General features: G+C 46.1%; 1 protein-coding gene and 1 long non-coding RNA gene across 23 annotated transcripts in view; both read right to left on the bottom strand.

The window, feature by feature from the left end:
- Positions 1-6321, bottom strand: part of EP400 (E1A binding protein p400) — a 71781-nt gene extending 65460 nt beyond the window's left edge. For 17 of the 21 annotated variants that reach the window (XM_081175387.1, XM_081175404.1, XM_081175398.1 and 14 more), the window contains exons 1-2: positions 6188-6321; positions 2278-3615 (exon numbers count right to left, since the gene is read on the bottom strand). In XM_081175387.1, coding sequence (XP_081031513.1) covers positions 2278-3591 — 1314 coding nt within the window. In that variant the 5' untranslated portion in view covers positions 3592-3615; positions 6188-6321. The remainder of the gene's footprint in view (positions 1-2277; positions 3616-6187) is intronic. The other 4 variants (XM_081175389.1, XM_081175399.1, XM_081175397.1 and 1 more) reach the window with 1 other exon arrangement.
- A 5239-nt stretch (positions 6322-11560) lies between these two features.
- On the bottom strand, positions 11561-15024 carry LOC308576050. 2 transcript variants are annotated; one of them, XR_014003021.1, is made up of 3 exons: positions 14742-15024; positions 14370-14627; positions 11561-12396 (listed from the first exon to the last, which is right to left on the bottom strand). It is a non-coding gene; the product is annotated as an uncharacterized lncRNA (long non-coding RNA). The 2 variants fall into 2 exon arrangements; XR_014003022.1 differs by having other exon boundaries at positions 14370-14604; positions 14720-15020.
- Positions 15025-15042: the final 18 nt, after the last annotated feature.

The following is a 15042-nucleotide window of genomic DNA, read 5'->3' as shown; positions in this document are numbered from 1 at the left end:
ATATAAGCGCTATATGCCTCACTCATGACATTACAAGCTCCCATTATGTGAGTGACCAATTTGTTCCAAACTGAGGGATTCAAAGGCCTCCAACTCTTCACAAAAGGAAACACTTTGGAGGTCTGGCATCAAGTAAAGAGTCACCTATTGAACTGAAGGCTTTTTTTATTCCAGCAGGCATTTTAATTGAAGCTTGATTTTATAATTTTAACTTATTTTTATTCTTTGTATTGTATCTTTGCGAACCACTTAGAGACTATTGTAGTTAAGTGGTAAATAAATTATTTAAATTAAAAAATAAACACATTATTTGGAAGTTTAAAGTAGGTAAACATCGCCTTTAGAATCAATAAGTATCATAAATTGGAATGAACCCCTTTGAAATATGGGACTTCCAGAAATCCTGTTTATACCTGTGTTTTACCAGTAAACATTTGTATAAGTATTAGACAATTTACTGCTAAGCTTGCAAAACCATTCAAGTTGCAAATCTCAATGGAATTGACTTCCGAGTATGAATGTATAAGATTGCATTGTTAATTTGCTTTTTATAAAAAAAAAGACACAGACTTTAGGCTTGACAGTTTTTGCAAGATAACAACAGAAAGTGGTGTCTACGCCAGATAGTTACAGATAATGAAGAGTTTAAATTTATTTTAGACTGCACTTTTTTTAATGTAACAAAATTAAGCACGTGGAGCAGGATCCCAGTAGCTTTCTTTCACCAGGGCTGATTATAAAAAACAAACAAACCATTTTTCAACAGCAGACACCAGAGCCGGCTTGAGAAGTTCAGTTTCAAACTCTGCTATGCAGCAAGAGAGGAAGCTATTTGATAAACATAGCCCCAGAGCTAATGTGGAACGAGCTACCGGGTTCTTTGTATCCAGGCCTTTATCATTATTTTGCACTACAGTGATACTTGGAGAAACTGGTGGAGCCCTAAATTAAGCCTGCTTCAAGTTTTCACTTGATGTTATTACAAAATCATGGCTGTAATCCTATGCACGCTTACCTGGGTGTAAGCCCCAATTAACATAGTGGGTCTTGCTTCTGAGTAACCACACACTGGATAAACCACAAATTACATAGCTGAACCTTCTTTTAACTGACAGCTAAGTTTGCCATTTTAGCTGAGTGCCAGTAAACCTACTGTGCAAATTTATACTCAAGTTTAAGGTTCCTGTGTGAGCATGACTGGTGAGAAAGCAAGCAAACAGAAAACAGAAAAATGCCCTACAACTTCTGCTTCCATGTTAAACCAGCTTTTCTGACACTTTGGTTACAACTAGAAAATATTTATATTTCCCGAAGGATTTTGCCATTATTTTTGTAACACTGCAAGCCAGCACATCATAACTTCGTATCATTTTCATATGTGTACCCTGAGCTTGCTCTAAAAAGTTGAGGGCAACATTGCATAGGAATTTTCTCCATTTCCCACACTTTCTAATTTTATCATAACAACACTGCAAGACAAGTTAAGCTGAGAGATGGCTACTTGTTTGGAGTCACCAACTGGATTTCATGGTTAAAGTAAGAACAGGACTTGAACTTGCATCTTCCTGATCAAAGAGGAACATTCTACCTACTACACCATAACCAATCTATGAACAAAACCACAAATAAGATCAAATAGAATTACAAATAAGAGCTAAATTTAAGATCCTAAACCTAAGTCCAGCAAATCTGTTCGTAACATCAAAACACCAAACCTTAAAGACGAATGCTGCAGGATATGCAGCGCTACCTACTGGCCTAATAAATCTTGCAACCCAATCATGCTTTGTACTCCAGTGCAAAACTAACTGATTTCAAATGTACAGTGGTGCCTCGCAAGACGAAAAGAATCCGTTCTGTGATTCTCTTCGTCTAGCGGTTTTTTTGTCTTGCGAAGCAAGCCCATTGACGAATTAGAGGATTAGCGCTATTAGCGCTATTAGCGGCTTTTAGCGGCTTATCAGCTTATCGGATCAGCTGATAAGCGGCTTAGCGGCTTAGAAAAAGGGGGGAAGGGGGGGAACCGCAGGAACTCGCAAGACATTTTCGTCTTGTGAAGCAAGCCCATAGGAGATTCGTTTTGCGAAGCACCTCCAAAACGGAAAACTCTTTCGTCTAGCGAGTTTTCCGTCTTGCGAGGCATTCGTCTTGCGGGGCACCACTATACTGAGTTCCAAGTATGCACGCTACAGACTACAGAATTAGAAATCAAATAACTGGTATAAATAATTCTAGGCTTCAGTAGGTTTCTAAATTATTGGAACAGCAAGTTCCTACCTCGTCATTGATAACCTCAGATTGTTCCTCTTCCTCCTCTTCCTCCAAATCCAAGTCATTCTGCCTGAGGTATGCTTGCAACGCCGCACAAGGCTTCTTCTTGAAAGCTAAGAAATCCATCATGTTTCCATGCAGGTGTTGCAGGAAAAACAACTCAATCAAATACTCTTTGAAAGCGTCTTTCAACACCTCCATTTCCTTGAGGTGGTGGTCCAAACATTGCTTTCTCAGCTGAGCGGTTTCTTGAGTGGCTGGGGGGATCTCCTCCAGTTTCTTTGTTTTTTTCACCACAGCACTTACTGAAGGAGCAAGAGGGAGGCTTGTCAGCCCCTGTGGCATGCTGGCCCGGGAAGGGCTTGTGGGAGGTGGCGGCGATGTCATTCCAAAAGCAGAAGCTCCTCCAACACCAGCTATCAGCCCACTAGAAGTCCGATCATATCCCAGGGATCTGCTCAACTGCTGACCTTGGAGAACCTGCTGCTGTTGCTGCATGCCTTGGATGATGTTGCTGATATGAGGCGGCAAGTTATTTGTTGCAATGTGACCAGGGCTAGGTAAAGGTTGGATATTTGCTCCACTAGCGACGGGACTTTGTGGTCCAAGGTGGTGTATGGTGCCACCGGTTTGCGAGTGGGGCTGCGACAGCCTACGTTCTCGAACCGCAGCAGGTGCTCCGGAAGATGAAAGCTGCACCTGAGCTGTGGTTCCTTGAGATATCTGGGTGATGCCGGAGCCTTCCTGATACACAAAGTGCCCGCCATTTGAAGGGCTCAAGCTAATCTGTCTCACGAGAACGCTCGCATCAACAAAGCCTCGTGTCGGGCTCTGGCTGCACATCCCCAAGCCAGGCCCTGGAGTGCCCGCCCGAACATTTGATATGGACTGCACTGGCATAGAGCTAGGCTGTGTGGGGCTCTGAGACTGAGCCTGTGTTGGCAACGGCGAAGTAACTTGAATGTAGGAGGGGGACCCATGCTCAAACCTCCTTTGCTGAGGGCTGAACTGGAAACTCGGGGAGGTCGGACTCGGGATCGGCAACGGAGTAAGCGTGATCTGCTGGTTTCCTGTCGCAACCGGTCCAACATTCTGCAGGGTAATATTCACATTCTGCCCAGCGACTGGGCTTCTGCTCATTATAAACTGCTGGATTTGGTAACTGGGAGACTGTGGTGCTGATGGGCTTGCTGAAGGAGCAAACGAAGGTGCTGGGGACTGGGGCAGGTTCGCCTGTTGGTCTTCACCCTCGCTGCCAGTGAAGGAGCGGGACCTTTGGAGCTGGCGTTGGGCATTTTGAGGACCATTGCCATGGTGCATTATCACTTTTAATGTTCTCAATGTCTACAGGGAAATTTAGAAAAGTTCATTAAGCAACACAGTAAAGACAGCATTCCTCCAGTGTTTTGTCAGGCTTGTCTTTCCACTCCCTTTGTGCCCTCAACCACTTTTGAAATTAAATGATTGTGAGGGGTTTTTAAAGATTTCCCCAAGTTTCCAGTCCAGGCTTTTTTATGTTACCCTGGGAAATACACGTATGTACCTTGATAGAACTATAGAAATAAATGTATTTAATTTCTTTCCTACTTTTCCAAATTATTTAAGCAGATGTGCTCCGCCTGACTGCTACTAGATCTATTACCACTAGTTGCACCTTTCAAGTGTAAGACAAGAAAAGAAAGGTTAATATTCTCCTGGATAGTACTGCATACTCTGTTAAATGTTTTATGCTGAACCACAACAGAAGGATTAAAATTGTTTTCTGCAGTTACTGTCTCATTTTTATGATGTGAAACATAAATAGAAGAATGAAATGACATCTTAAAACCAAACACATTTATTATGACTTTCACGTCTGTGGACAATATGATGCACAAAGTCTTATTCAAGTTGCTAATAACTTGGGAGTAGGAACTGCCACCGTTAATGTGCTTATTCAGAATTTTATTTCTCTCTAACCTCTTTCTACAATCTTTCCCCGCTTCAACTCAGGGCAGCGCCTCACACATCTGAAGGACAGGACTCTAGCAGACCTTGAAAGCTTATGTCATAATACATCTGTTATTGTTCTGTTGTTTTGCTAATTCACAGGGTTGTAGTGGGCGTTTTTAAAAAGTGGAAGAGGGAGAACCACATTCACTTGCTTCTGAATAATAGCAGCAGGTTCCCAAAGCACTAATAAAAATTAAAATTATTAAATATTTAATTAATAAGTTATTTCCAGGTGGTAGCTCTGCAGCTATTGAACTCCCTTCTAGTTAACATTTGTGTGGCCCCTTCACTTCTAGCATTCAGGAAAGCCTTAAAAATCTCATGCTTCTGATACAGAAGACTGTAGTCCACAAAAGCTTGCGCCATAATAAATTTGGCCACCTTTAAGGAGCCACAAGATTCTCTGTAGGTTTTTGCTGAAACAAACTTAAAATAAATTTCACTGTAGGAGTTAAAACCTTATTTTTGCTAATTTTCTTTCCTTAAGGAAAAAAAGAATTGGTGTCTTAATCCAGTACAGTATCTTTTTCTCTGCACCCAGTAGCACTTTCACAAGTCTATCCAGACATGTAATTTAATTACTTACATTTGTTTTAAACATTTTACAAATTAAATCTGAATTTTAAAAATTATTCTATGCATACTTTTTTGGGTGGAGTTTAGTTGTATTTTATCGACAATTTTATTATGCATGGCACTTAAAAGATCTATTTGATTAAGGAGTTCATGATCCCTTTAAAATGAATCACATAAATCTGTACTCTTGTCTGAATGGTTCTATTACTTTTATTTCTCCAAGTCATTGTATAAGGGTTTGGCTGTGAGAAGCGAATGATCGATGACACCCAAAGCGGCAGCTCTCTACGCCCATAACATATCAATATTAACAACAATACAAAAAAAACCAAGGAATTTTCTTGTGTTTCTATGCCTAAACAACTCAGACAATTGGCTCCATCTAGCTTGGTACAGCTACAGCAGCACCTCTCAAACTTGGGGTGCTGTTGGACTACAATACCCATCGTCCTTGACTATCGGTCCTGCTAACCAAGGGTGATGGGTGTCGTAGTCCAACAACACCCTAGCCTTGGGAAAGGCTGTTCTACAGTGTGGTGTGGTGGTTAGTGTTAGTGGACTAAGAACCTGGGTTCAAATCCCCAGTCACGAAACACAGTGGGCTTGCCCTTGGGGCCAGTTGCGGTCTCTCGGCTTACCCTACCTCGCAGGGTTGTTGCAGGGGGTTAAATGAGAACCATGTGTGCCACCTTGGGCTCCTTGGGGAGAGAAAAGTGGGGCGTAAATGCAATAAACCAGGCATCCCCAAACTCAGCCCTCCAATGTTTTGGGACTACAATTCCCATCATCCCTGACCACTGGTCTTGTTAGCTAGGGATGATGGGAGTTGTAGTCCCAAAACATTTGAAGGGCCGAGTTTGCGGGTGCCTGCAATAAAACAAAAACAAATGCAATGACTGGCTCTCCAGGGTTTCAGTTTGGCTCCTCTCCACCCAGCCAACCTGGCCTGATCCTGGGACACCCTGCGTGCAAAGCGGGTGCCCTAAACCGCAGCCACGGACCGGCACAGCCCTTCCCTCCCTACCACTGTTGAGACTAGGATGCTGGGGATACAGGGGCCGCTGGCCCGATCCGGCAGGGCGAAAAAGGTCCCTTCACCCTGTCGCGGAAGCGCCCCGGCAGAAAAAGCTCCTGGAGTGGCGTTTGCGTTCTCTTGCCGGCGGGACCGGCCCTTCTTGGCCCTTCCCGGCGCCCGTTAACTCCCTCAGGCGCGCGCGAGAGGAGAAAGGGGGGGGGGGAGGTCCGAGTTCGAGGCCTGGCTCGCTTCTCAGGCCAGGCCTAGAGCGGCCTAGACACCTCGGCCCTCACACACAAGCCGCCAAGCCCTCCCGGTACCAGCCGGCTCTACCTTGTCTCTCCAGCGAGGCGTCAACCCGCTGCGCTCCAGTCAAGGCGCCTCCCCAACTCGTCCCTCCCGCTCCGAGCCGGGCCCTGCTTCTGCCATCCGCCTCCTGACAGGAAACTGGCGGAGGAAAAGGAGGAGGAAACAAAAAAAAAAGATAGAGACGCATGCGCATGTGCTGGTTGTACGGGCGCCTGTGAGGGTCAGTTCGTGGAACGTCGTGCCGGTCAACCCGGGTAAGCGCGCTTACGCCAGCCTCACCCCACCTCGCCCGCCCAGCTCTACTAGTTGGCTTCGGTTTGGAGAAATGCGCATGCGAATTGAGGCTCCGCCCAGCGTGAACGTAAAGTACATTTTCTAGGCGCGGGGAAGGGACGGCCCTGACGGCGCATGCGCCAAAGTGAGACAGAAAAGGAGGGGGAAGGAGGGAGGGAGGGGGAAGGAGGGAGAGAAAGAATCTGAATTGGTACATGCGCACTAGTTGTTTTCTGCATAATTTTAGACTCGGGTTTAAAAATTAAATAGCCATTTTAAAAAATCTACTATAATTCCTGATGGTAAAATCAAGCAATAAATGCCAGCAATTTTTAAGAGTGCGATGTACGCTACTTCAGTCAAATACTATAAATAATCACCCATAGTAATCATCCAACTTGAAAGAACATTGAAAACCGATCAATAAATCCACTAAAAGAAATAGGGAGAATAATAAATTCTCCCTTAGATTCCCTAAAACTAGATCAAATCACTGCTCAAAGACTGATCCGCCAAAGACTGGATGACATCGATTTACAGCGAAATTATACGCTGGGGGGAGGTGTTTGTTCGCCCCAGAACATTGGTATCACTTTAACTTACTGCGTTCCATCATACCTCTCCTCCCTTTCGACTGTTGCCCATAGGCTGGCCTTCACCAAAGCGAGGTTTAACGTTTTTCCCTCCAATGTCCTGAGACATAGATTCTCAAAGGGCCAAGCCTCCGCCATGTGCGAATGTGATAAGGAGACGCCGGAGTCGCTTCAGCACATTATGTTCACTTGCCCCTTATTCAAGGTGCCACGGGCAAATTTGTTGGGATCAATCATACAGAAACTAGAGGGTACCCCATCAAAATTCCACTTTGCCCAAATCTTGCAGGATAAGGATACCCATACGACCCTGAAAGTGGCTAGGTTCCTGGTCGCTGTCCTTACCCAAAAGCGTTGCCAAGGAGCACCACAAGCTAATTAAGGCGTAGTATGCCATTCCATCTTATAGTATTTTATTGTTATAGTAGTGTTTTAGCGGCTGTTTTTTCCCACGTGCACAGGCTGTTATTTATGTCTTGTTTTTATCTGTATGGGCCTACGGCCGTAATAAATTATTATTAATACTAAGTTCTCAATTATTTTTATTTATTGGATTTATTCATCTTTCTTTCTTACTGTGATAACCCAAAGCTGCCCAGAGTGGCTGGGGAAACCCAGCCAGATGGGCGGGGTATAAATAATAAAATTATTTTCATCATTATAACTCAAAACCAGCATCGAAGTAAAACAAAGAAAAATCTGAAAGGCAATCCTTTAAAAACAAGGCAAGATTGAAACTTCCCAGCCACTCAAAAGGAGGCCACAGAATTCAGAGCCAAAAGTCTGGTACCTAAATCTGTATATAATCAGTGCTTTTTTTCTGGGGGTACTGAAGGATAGGTATTTCCAGCACTTTGTTCCAGAAGAAAAACACTGTACAGTATACAATTATGGTACCAGGTGAGTCTCCCTTGTGATAGGCTCCCCAGGCAATCCAATCAAGTAACTTTCCAGACAGAAGATAAACTGTGACAGGAGAAAAACAACATTAAAATTTCTGTGATGTAGGTGGGATGTATCTGAGGGGTGGTCTTAGGTTACACCCCTTCTGTGATGTATGCATAATGTTTCTGGGGGTGGTCTTGATCTAGAGCAGTGTTTCCCAACCGGTGTTCCGCGGCACACTAGTGTGCCGCGAGACGTTGCCTGGTGTGCCGTGGGAGGGAGGCGGGCGAGTCGGGCGGTGAGAGGCGGGGCGGCGGCGGCGAGGAGAGGCCGCCCAGTGCGGGGCTCTCGCCGTCTGCCTGCCTGGCTGCCTGCGTGGCGCTGACGTCACGGGGCTGTAACGTGCCCCACATAGGCACACGCGGGGCGGCGAGCTCCCTCCCTCCCACATCCCATCGCCGGCTCTGCACCAGGCGGTAGAGCTCGGCGAAGTTGCCGTGCTGGAAGGCCAGCAGCGCGCGCGCCTTGGCCAGGCTCTCGCCCGCCTGCGCCTCCAGGCACGGCGCCTCGGCGTCGGGCGGCAGCGAGCCCAGGAAGCGGCCCAGCCGGCCGGGGTCGCCCGCCTGCAGCAGCGCCTCGCACATGCACGAGACCTGCTCCGCCGAGAAGCGCGGCGAGCGCGGAGGATCGGGCGTGGCGGAGGCCAGCCCCGCGCTTGGAGAGGACGCAGCAGCCGTCGCCAAACCCGATCCTCCTCCTCCTGCTCCGCCGCCGTCCTCTGGCTCTCGGCCGGGAGGAGCCTGCGGCGACGGGGCGGGCGCCGAAGTTGGCAGAAGTTGGCGCGCCTCCTCGGCAGCGCCTTCGTCCTCCTCCTCCTGCCTCTGCTCTCCTCCGGCGGCGGGGGTGCGCCGCCCTCCCCGGCCGGGGGGCTCGGCGGGGCCCGCGGGGAAGGAGGCCATGTTCGCGGCGTGCAGGATCGCGGCCCCCCTCGCCCACCTCCGGCCCGCTCCCCTCCCCCTGCGCGCTGCCCTAGCCGTGCGGGTCTCCTCCCCCTGCGCCGCCGTCCCCTTTCCACATCCTAGGAGCCGCGGTCCGCCTACCGCCCCGCGGCGCGGCTCCCAGCCCGGGCTGGCCTCCGCCTCCTGGGACGCGTGCCCACCCCCGCGGCCCCCCAAACTTCGGAGCAACTCTCCAGACGCTTCTCCCCCGCCTCGGTCTCCCTCCTTTCCACTTCTCTTCCCCCCTTCCTTCCCTCTTTCTTTCTCTTTCTCTCCCACCCGCCTTTCCTTCTATTAACTTTCCTTTCCCCTCCCTTCGTCCTTCCTACTTTTACTCCTGGGCTCCTCCCCCATTTGTGCAGCCACAAATCAATCTCTCTCTCTTTTTTCCCCTCTCTCTCTTCTTTGCTCAGACGCAAAAAGCGCCGCTTTTTGGAAATCTGGACTGCTGTCCCCGCTGAAACGATACTTTAAAAAAGGAAGAACCCACTGGCTCTTATTTCTGTTTAAAGCAGTAGATCCCGAACTCTTTTGGCCCACTGCCCCCTTGGTTCCACATCCCCCAGTGTCCCCTATGCTTACTCTATAGAAAGCATTACAGGGGTTAACGCGGCTCGCTAAGGAAGATATTAATAGAATTCTGCATTTGGGGGGAGACCCTAACAGTCATCTACCATTACCTTCTATGCTGTTACTATTTTTTTATTTTTTTTTACAGAAGTAAAAAGTGACCTTTCCCCATCTGGCATGGTGGTGTGCCTCGAGATTTTTTTCATGAAACAAGTGTGCCTTTGCCCAAAAAAGGTTGGGAAACACTGATCTAGAGGATGGGAATTTCAAAAGTCTTTATAAGCCATTGCACAGCATTTTTGGGGGTCCTCTTCCTCTCTTGCGTGTGAGGGAGGCACCCTGTTGCAACAGATTAATAAAGATCAAGCTTACTAGCTGCTTTGCTTCTCAATATTCTCTGGTTGGCCTCTGTTATTTTCTCCTACCAATAGGGAACCTATGTAAGGACTCTATATTGGCTCTGGGATACCCCATAAGGGAAAAGGGCATATTTTTATTTACAACACCCTGCAGGGTTTGACTAAGTACAGGGCAGTGCACAGTTTACCTTACAAATTTAGGGGGTGTATCCAGAAACTACATATAATCCCTCCCTCAGTTACATGCTTATAGCCTGGGAGGGGGGCAGAATATGTTAGAATTCCTGGCTCCGTGATTGCAGTCATAGGATTGTTGTCTTTCACATGACTGTATGTTTTGACTCCACAGAGAAGGAGGAGTTTGGATTTGATATCCCACTTCATCACTACCCGAAGGAGTCTCAGAGCGGCTAACATTCTCCTTTCCCTTCCTCCCCCACAACAAATACTCTTGTGAGGTGAGTGGGGCTGAGAGACTTCACAGAAGTGTGACTAGCCCAAGGTCACCCAGCAACTGCATGTGAAGGAGTGGAGACGCGAACCCGGTTTCCCAGATTACGAATCTACTGCTCTTAACCACTACAGACAGGATGTCCTTTGTTCTTTATCTCTTTGCTGTCTGATGCTAGAAAGAGAGGGAGCCATGTTGCAGTGCTCGGTGTGTGTTTATATGTAAATAAAGTAGATTAGCCAAAATGCTGAGTTGCTGAGGTCTGTCATGCAAGCCACGCGCAAACTCTGCAGATCCCTAAGTGTGCCAGTGTCGGTTGGCATCGGTCGTTGTGATGTTCGGGCTGAAGAAAGCTTTTGAAGCGCCCGAACAAAAGACCAGAAGGGAGGGAACATGCCAGTCAAGCATGTGTCTCTGCGAGGGTCCTACTCAAGTGTAGGCTAAACTCCTGACAGAGTAAACTCCATTTTCTTTTCTGTTACTCCCTTTTATTTTATTTTTTATTTTATTTTTGGAGGAGCAAAATTCAATACTTAAGCCAGTGGCAAATGTGGGGCATAGTTTTTATACATGATCTGTTTGAAGGGGCAGCTCCCAAATTAGGTCAGCTTGGGTACGATATGAGTAAACTGGTCCCAGTTACATCAATCTTTTCTTTATCTCAAACCAAAAGAGGAGGAATCAGGCTACTAGGTCTTTAACAGGATTTGAGCAATTGATGCTTTTGACTTTACTGTACAATGAAAGTTCTGGCATCAAACATTTACAATGGGACAATAGGAACAGCCCAAAGTTTAAAAGAATAATGGGCACAAAACTTGTTGGAGGAGATGCAAGGGATGGGAGGCATATTTCCTACATATGCTGGGAATGCCAATATGTGCATTGGTTTTGACAGGGCATCTTTAAAAAATACTGTATAGTCTTACTGTAAAGAAGGAAATACAGATGGCTCCAAAATTAATATCATTATCAAATCTTTCATTGTCAAAATGTCCACATCCTATATAAGGAAATGCTTCTTCTTGTTTTTATCAGGGTATCATGGATTTTACTGGTTGAAAAATGCTGGAAATACTCTAAAGATCCATCATTAGAAGCTTGGTCTAATAAAGTTCGCATTTTTATATTAGCAGAAAAACAAACTAAATCAAGGCCTGGCATAAAGACAAAAACAGGAAATGGATTCATTTTATGAAACAGGTTCTGCTTTATTGATTATATTAATAAACAGGGTGAGATGAGGAAAATACCAAAGACTCAAGGAGAATTGTGCAAAGGTATGCTTTATTTAATAATATATTAATATAATATTCAATATGAATAACTATCAAACTTTTTATTACTGTATTCAATTAACAAATAATGATCTGCTTTATTACATCAGACACAGCATTAAAAAAATTAAAAAGCACCATCTCAGACTTCAAAGTTCAGAAATTATATATGTATCTATATAAAAATATCTAATAAAGTGTGGATGAATGTAAAATAGGAACATTAATAGGTAATGCCTTAAAGGTAAAGGTATCCCTGACCATTAGGTCCAGTCGCGGGCGACTCTGGGGTTGCGGCGCTCATCTTGCTTTACTGGCTGAGGGAGCTGGCGTTTGTCCGCAGACAGCTTCCGGGTTATGTGGCCAACATGACTAAGCCACTTCTGGCAAACCAGAGCAGCGCACGGAAACACCATTTACCTTCCCACCGGAGCAATACCTATTTATCTACTTGCACTTGATGTGCTTTCAAACTGCTAGGTGGGCAGGAGCTGGGACCGAACAACAGGAGCTCACCACATCGCCGGGATTCGAACCACCGACCTTCTGATCGGCAAGTCCTAGGCTCTGTGGTTTAGACACAATCCCTATAGGTAATGCCTTAGATGCATACAAATTATTCACAGCTGCTTGGCTTGAACAGCACTAATTACAAGAACAGTTCCTTTCACAAACTTCAGAGTTTAGACGCCTCCAGGAAGTTCCATTTCTAGCAGGTGTGTTGGAAACTTGGCTTAACTGCAGAATGAGTCCACTCATACGAATAGGGTTGCTATGGCTGAACATGATTCTGAGCCACAATCTCTCTTCAGCTGTGATCAAAGTGCCTAAAGAAATAATAATTAAAAAACAATAGAGGAGTATTAACTATATATGAATAGAAAATCAAAATATCACTTTTTTGTCTCCATATAAAAATAAATCTATGGCCTTTTAAACTGTGGGGTATTGTTTCTTTTTGTATGTATTTTTGTGGGGGGGGGTATTGTAAACTGCCGTTTGATCCTCAAATGAAGGGCAGAATAGATATTTAATAAATAAAATAAACATATATAACTTTATGTATTCATTTATTAAATTTACCTCCCAAGGGGACCTAGGGCAGCAGGACACAGAAAAGTGATAAAACAATTCAACTAAAAGTAAAATTAAAAAGTTGTCTAAAAACAACCACATACTCTTGAAGCTAATCATTTTCATGGTTGCCAGGAACAGTATATTTCAGTCATCGAGTGCCTGGGTAAACAAGAATATCTTTAAATTCCTTGTGAAAGTGAATAGTGAGGGATACAAATGCGTTTCACCAAGGAGGGCATTCCACAAATAGGAAACCACCACCGAAAAGGCCCTGACATAGGTCAACACCAGCTGGGCAACATCCAGTGGCAGCAGCACCATCAGGGCATCACCTGCCAATCTTAGGACCCAATACGGTTGATACTGGGGAATACTCTATGAAGAATTAGTGCCTGAATTTTCCTGCTACTCTGGTGCTCCTCTTCTCTTTTTCACTATCAGGGACACTTGCAGTATACGATGTAACTCATGCTCAGAGTAGATCCATTTAAGCACATTTATTTAAATGGTTATTCTTATCCAAGTATGACTTAGCTGGATGTCACCTTCCTCTGCAGCCAGTATGAAAACACACAACAGTAGCCTCTTTGCAGATTGTTCTGCTAGCCTTTAAGCCAGGCATAGGCAAACTGGGCCCTCCAGATGTTTTGGGACTACAATTCCCATGATCCCTAGCTAACAGGACCAGTGGTCAGGGATGATGGGAGTTGTAGTCCCAAAACATATGGAGGGCCAAGTTTGCCTATGCCTGCTTTAAGCTAATCAGCTATCATGGGCTTCCTTACAAAGCGGCATTAAATAAACCAATCAAATTTTCAACCCGCCACACTCTCAAAGGCAGTCAGCCAACATGGCCGCCATTACCACTACCACCACTGCAAAGATGTGGGATAATTATTAACAAGTACTTTTGTGCTAAGCCCCAGATCTCATGCCCCTTTCCCCGATTTTGCTCACAGAGAGGTTGGGTATGCTGTAAAGCTGCAATCCATCGCCGTAATTTGCCAATACAGCAGTACCTCGGTCTACGAAAAGTCCTGTTAACTGACTATTCGGGTTACGAACTCCGCAAAACCAGAAGTATTGTTCTGGTTAGCGAACTTTACCTCGGTCAACGAACAGTGGAAGGGCACTGGTGGCTGGAGGACTCATTAGGGAAAGCGCGCCTCAGTTTAAGAACGGCTTCGGTGTAAGAACAGACCTCCGGAACGGATTAAGTTCGTAAAACGTGGTACCACTGTATGCATTCTGTACATGTGCCGCCTCACGCCTCTTGTAAGTACCTACCATCAGATGAATGTTTGCTCAAATTGTAGACCCCAATGGGAACCAAACATCCTACTGGGGAGGGATATGAGCATGATTTCAATATATCCTCAGGCAATGCCAAAGCACTCTACTGGTCAGAGAGCCTCTGGAGTAAGGTAGAGGAAAACAAGTGCTAAAACAGACGCTCAAGACTAATTACCCACCACAGGACTGGTAGATTATATTACCATCATAGTAATAATTTTATTATTTGTACCCTGCCCATGTGACCGGGTCGCCCCAGCCCCTCTGGGTAGCTTCCAGCGTATACAGAAACGTAACAGAATGCAATTCAAAATTCAGTGCTGTTAGTTTATACAACCACCACACTGGAATGCTGCAAGGAATAAAGATATTGAGGCCACCATCACATGCACACATACGTGGTTTTGATCGCTTCCTTTAATCACTTTACCTCTCTTATTGCATTTTTAAAGCGCCATGCAGAAAGGACAACAGCTCAGTGGGAATGCACGCAGAAGGCCCCAACAGAGATCCTGATTAAGATGGAAGAGGGCTTCCAACAGCAGGTTACGTCTTCGCTTCTGTGCCACTTCGTGTCCTCTGGGTAGTGAATGCAAGGCGGGGGGGGGGGGGGACTCTCCCGGTGGAACTTCAGCCTGCTCCATACCAACTGCAGAAGTCGTGTCCTCCCCACCCCACCCCCATCTTCCTGCCGAGGGAAAAGAAAAGAAAAGGCAGTCAAGCTAATAATGCTAATACCACCTCAGTATCTAACATTAAATACCTCACCCGCCCTTGCACCAAGCCTACCTATCCATTAAACACGCTCACCCCTCTCGAAAGACTGCATTTGGTCTGTCCTGCCACCGCCCCGCGGAGGATCCACGGTGGGCGATGCCATTTGAGGGACACCGTAGGGAGGTAGGGCGCGCGCGCAAGCTCTCCCCTTCCACAAGATACTATGGCGAGCTCGGGAAGGAGGGGCTGCGCGAGCTCAAGGTGCCATTGGCCGGCGCCGCGCGAGAGCTCTCGCGGTATTGGGCAAGCGGTAGTGACTGTTAGAGCAGCCCGCCTATCACAAGCTCAGCGGTCAAATAGCGGGGCGGGCGGGCGGGCGAGCAAGG

The sequence above is a fragment of the Podarcis bocagei genome (genome assembly GCF_964188305.1).
Source record: "Podarcis bocagei genome assembly, chromosome: 16".
Classification (NCBI taxonomy): Eukaryota; Metazoa; Chordata; class Lepidosauria; order Squamata; family Lacertidae; genus Podarcis; species Podarcis bocagei.
Note: the sequence above shows the minus strand (reverse complement) of the source record. Positions and strands in the feature narration are given on the sequence as shown.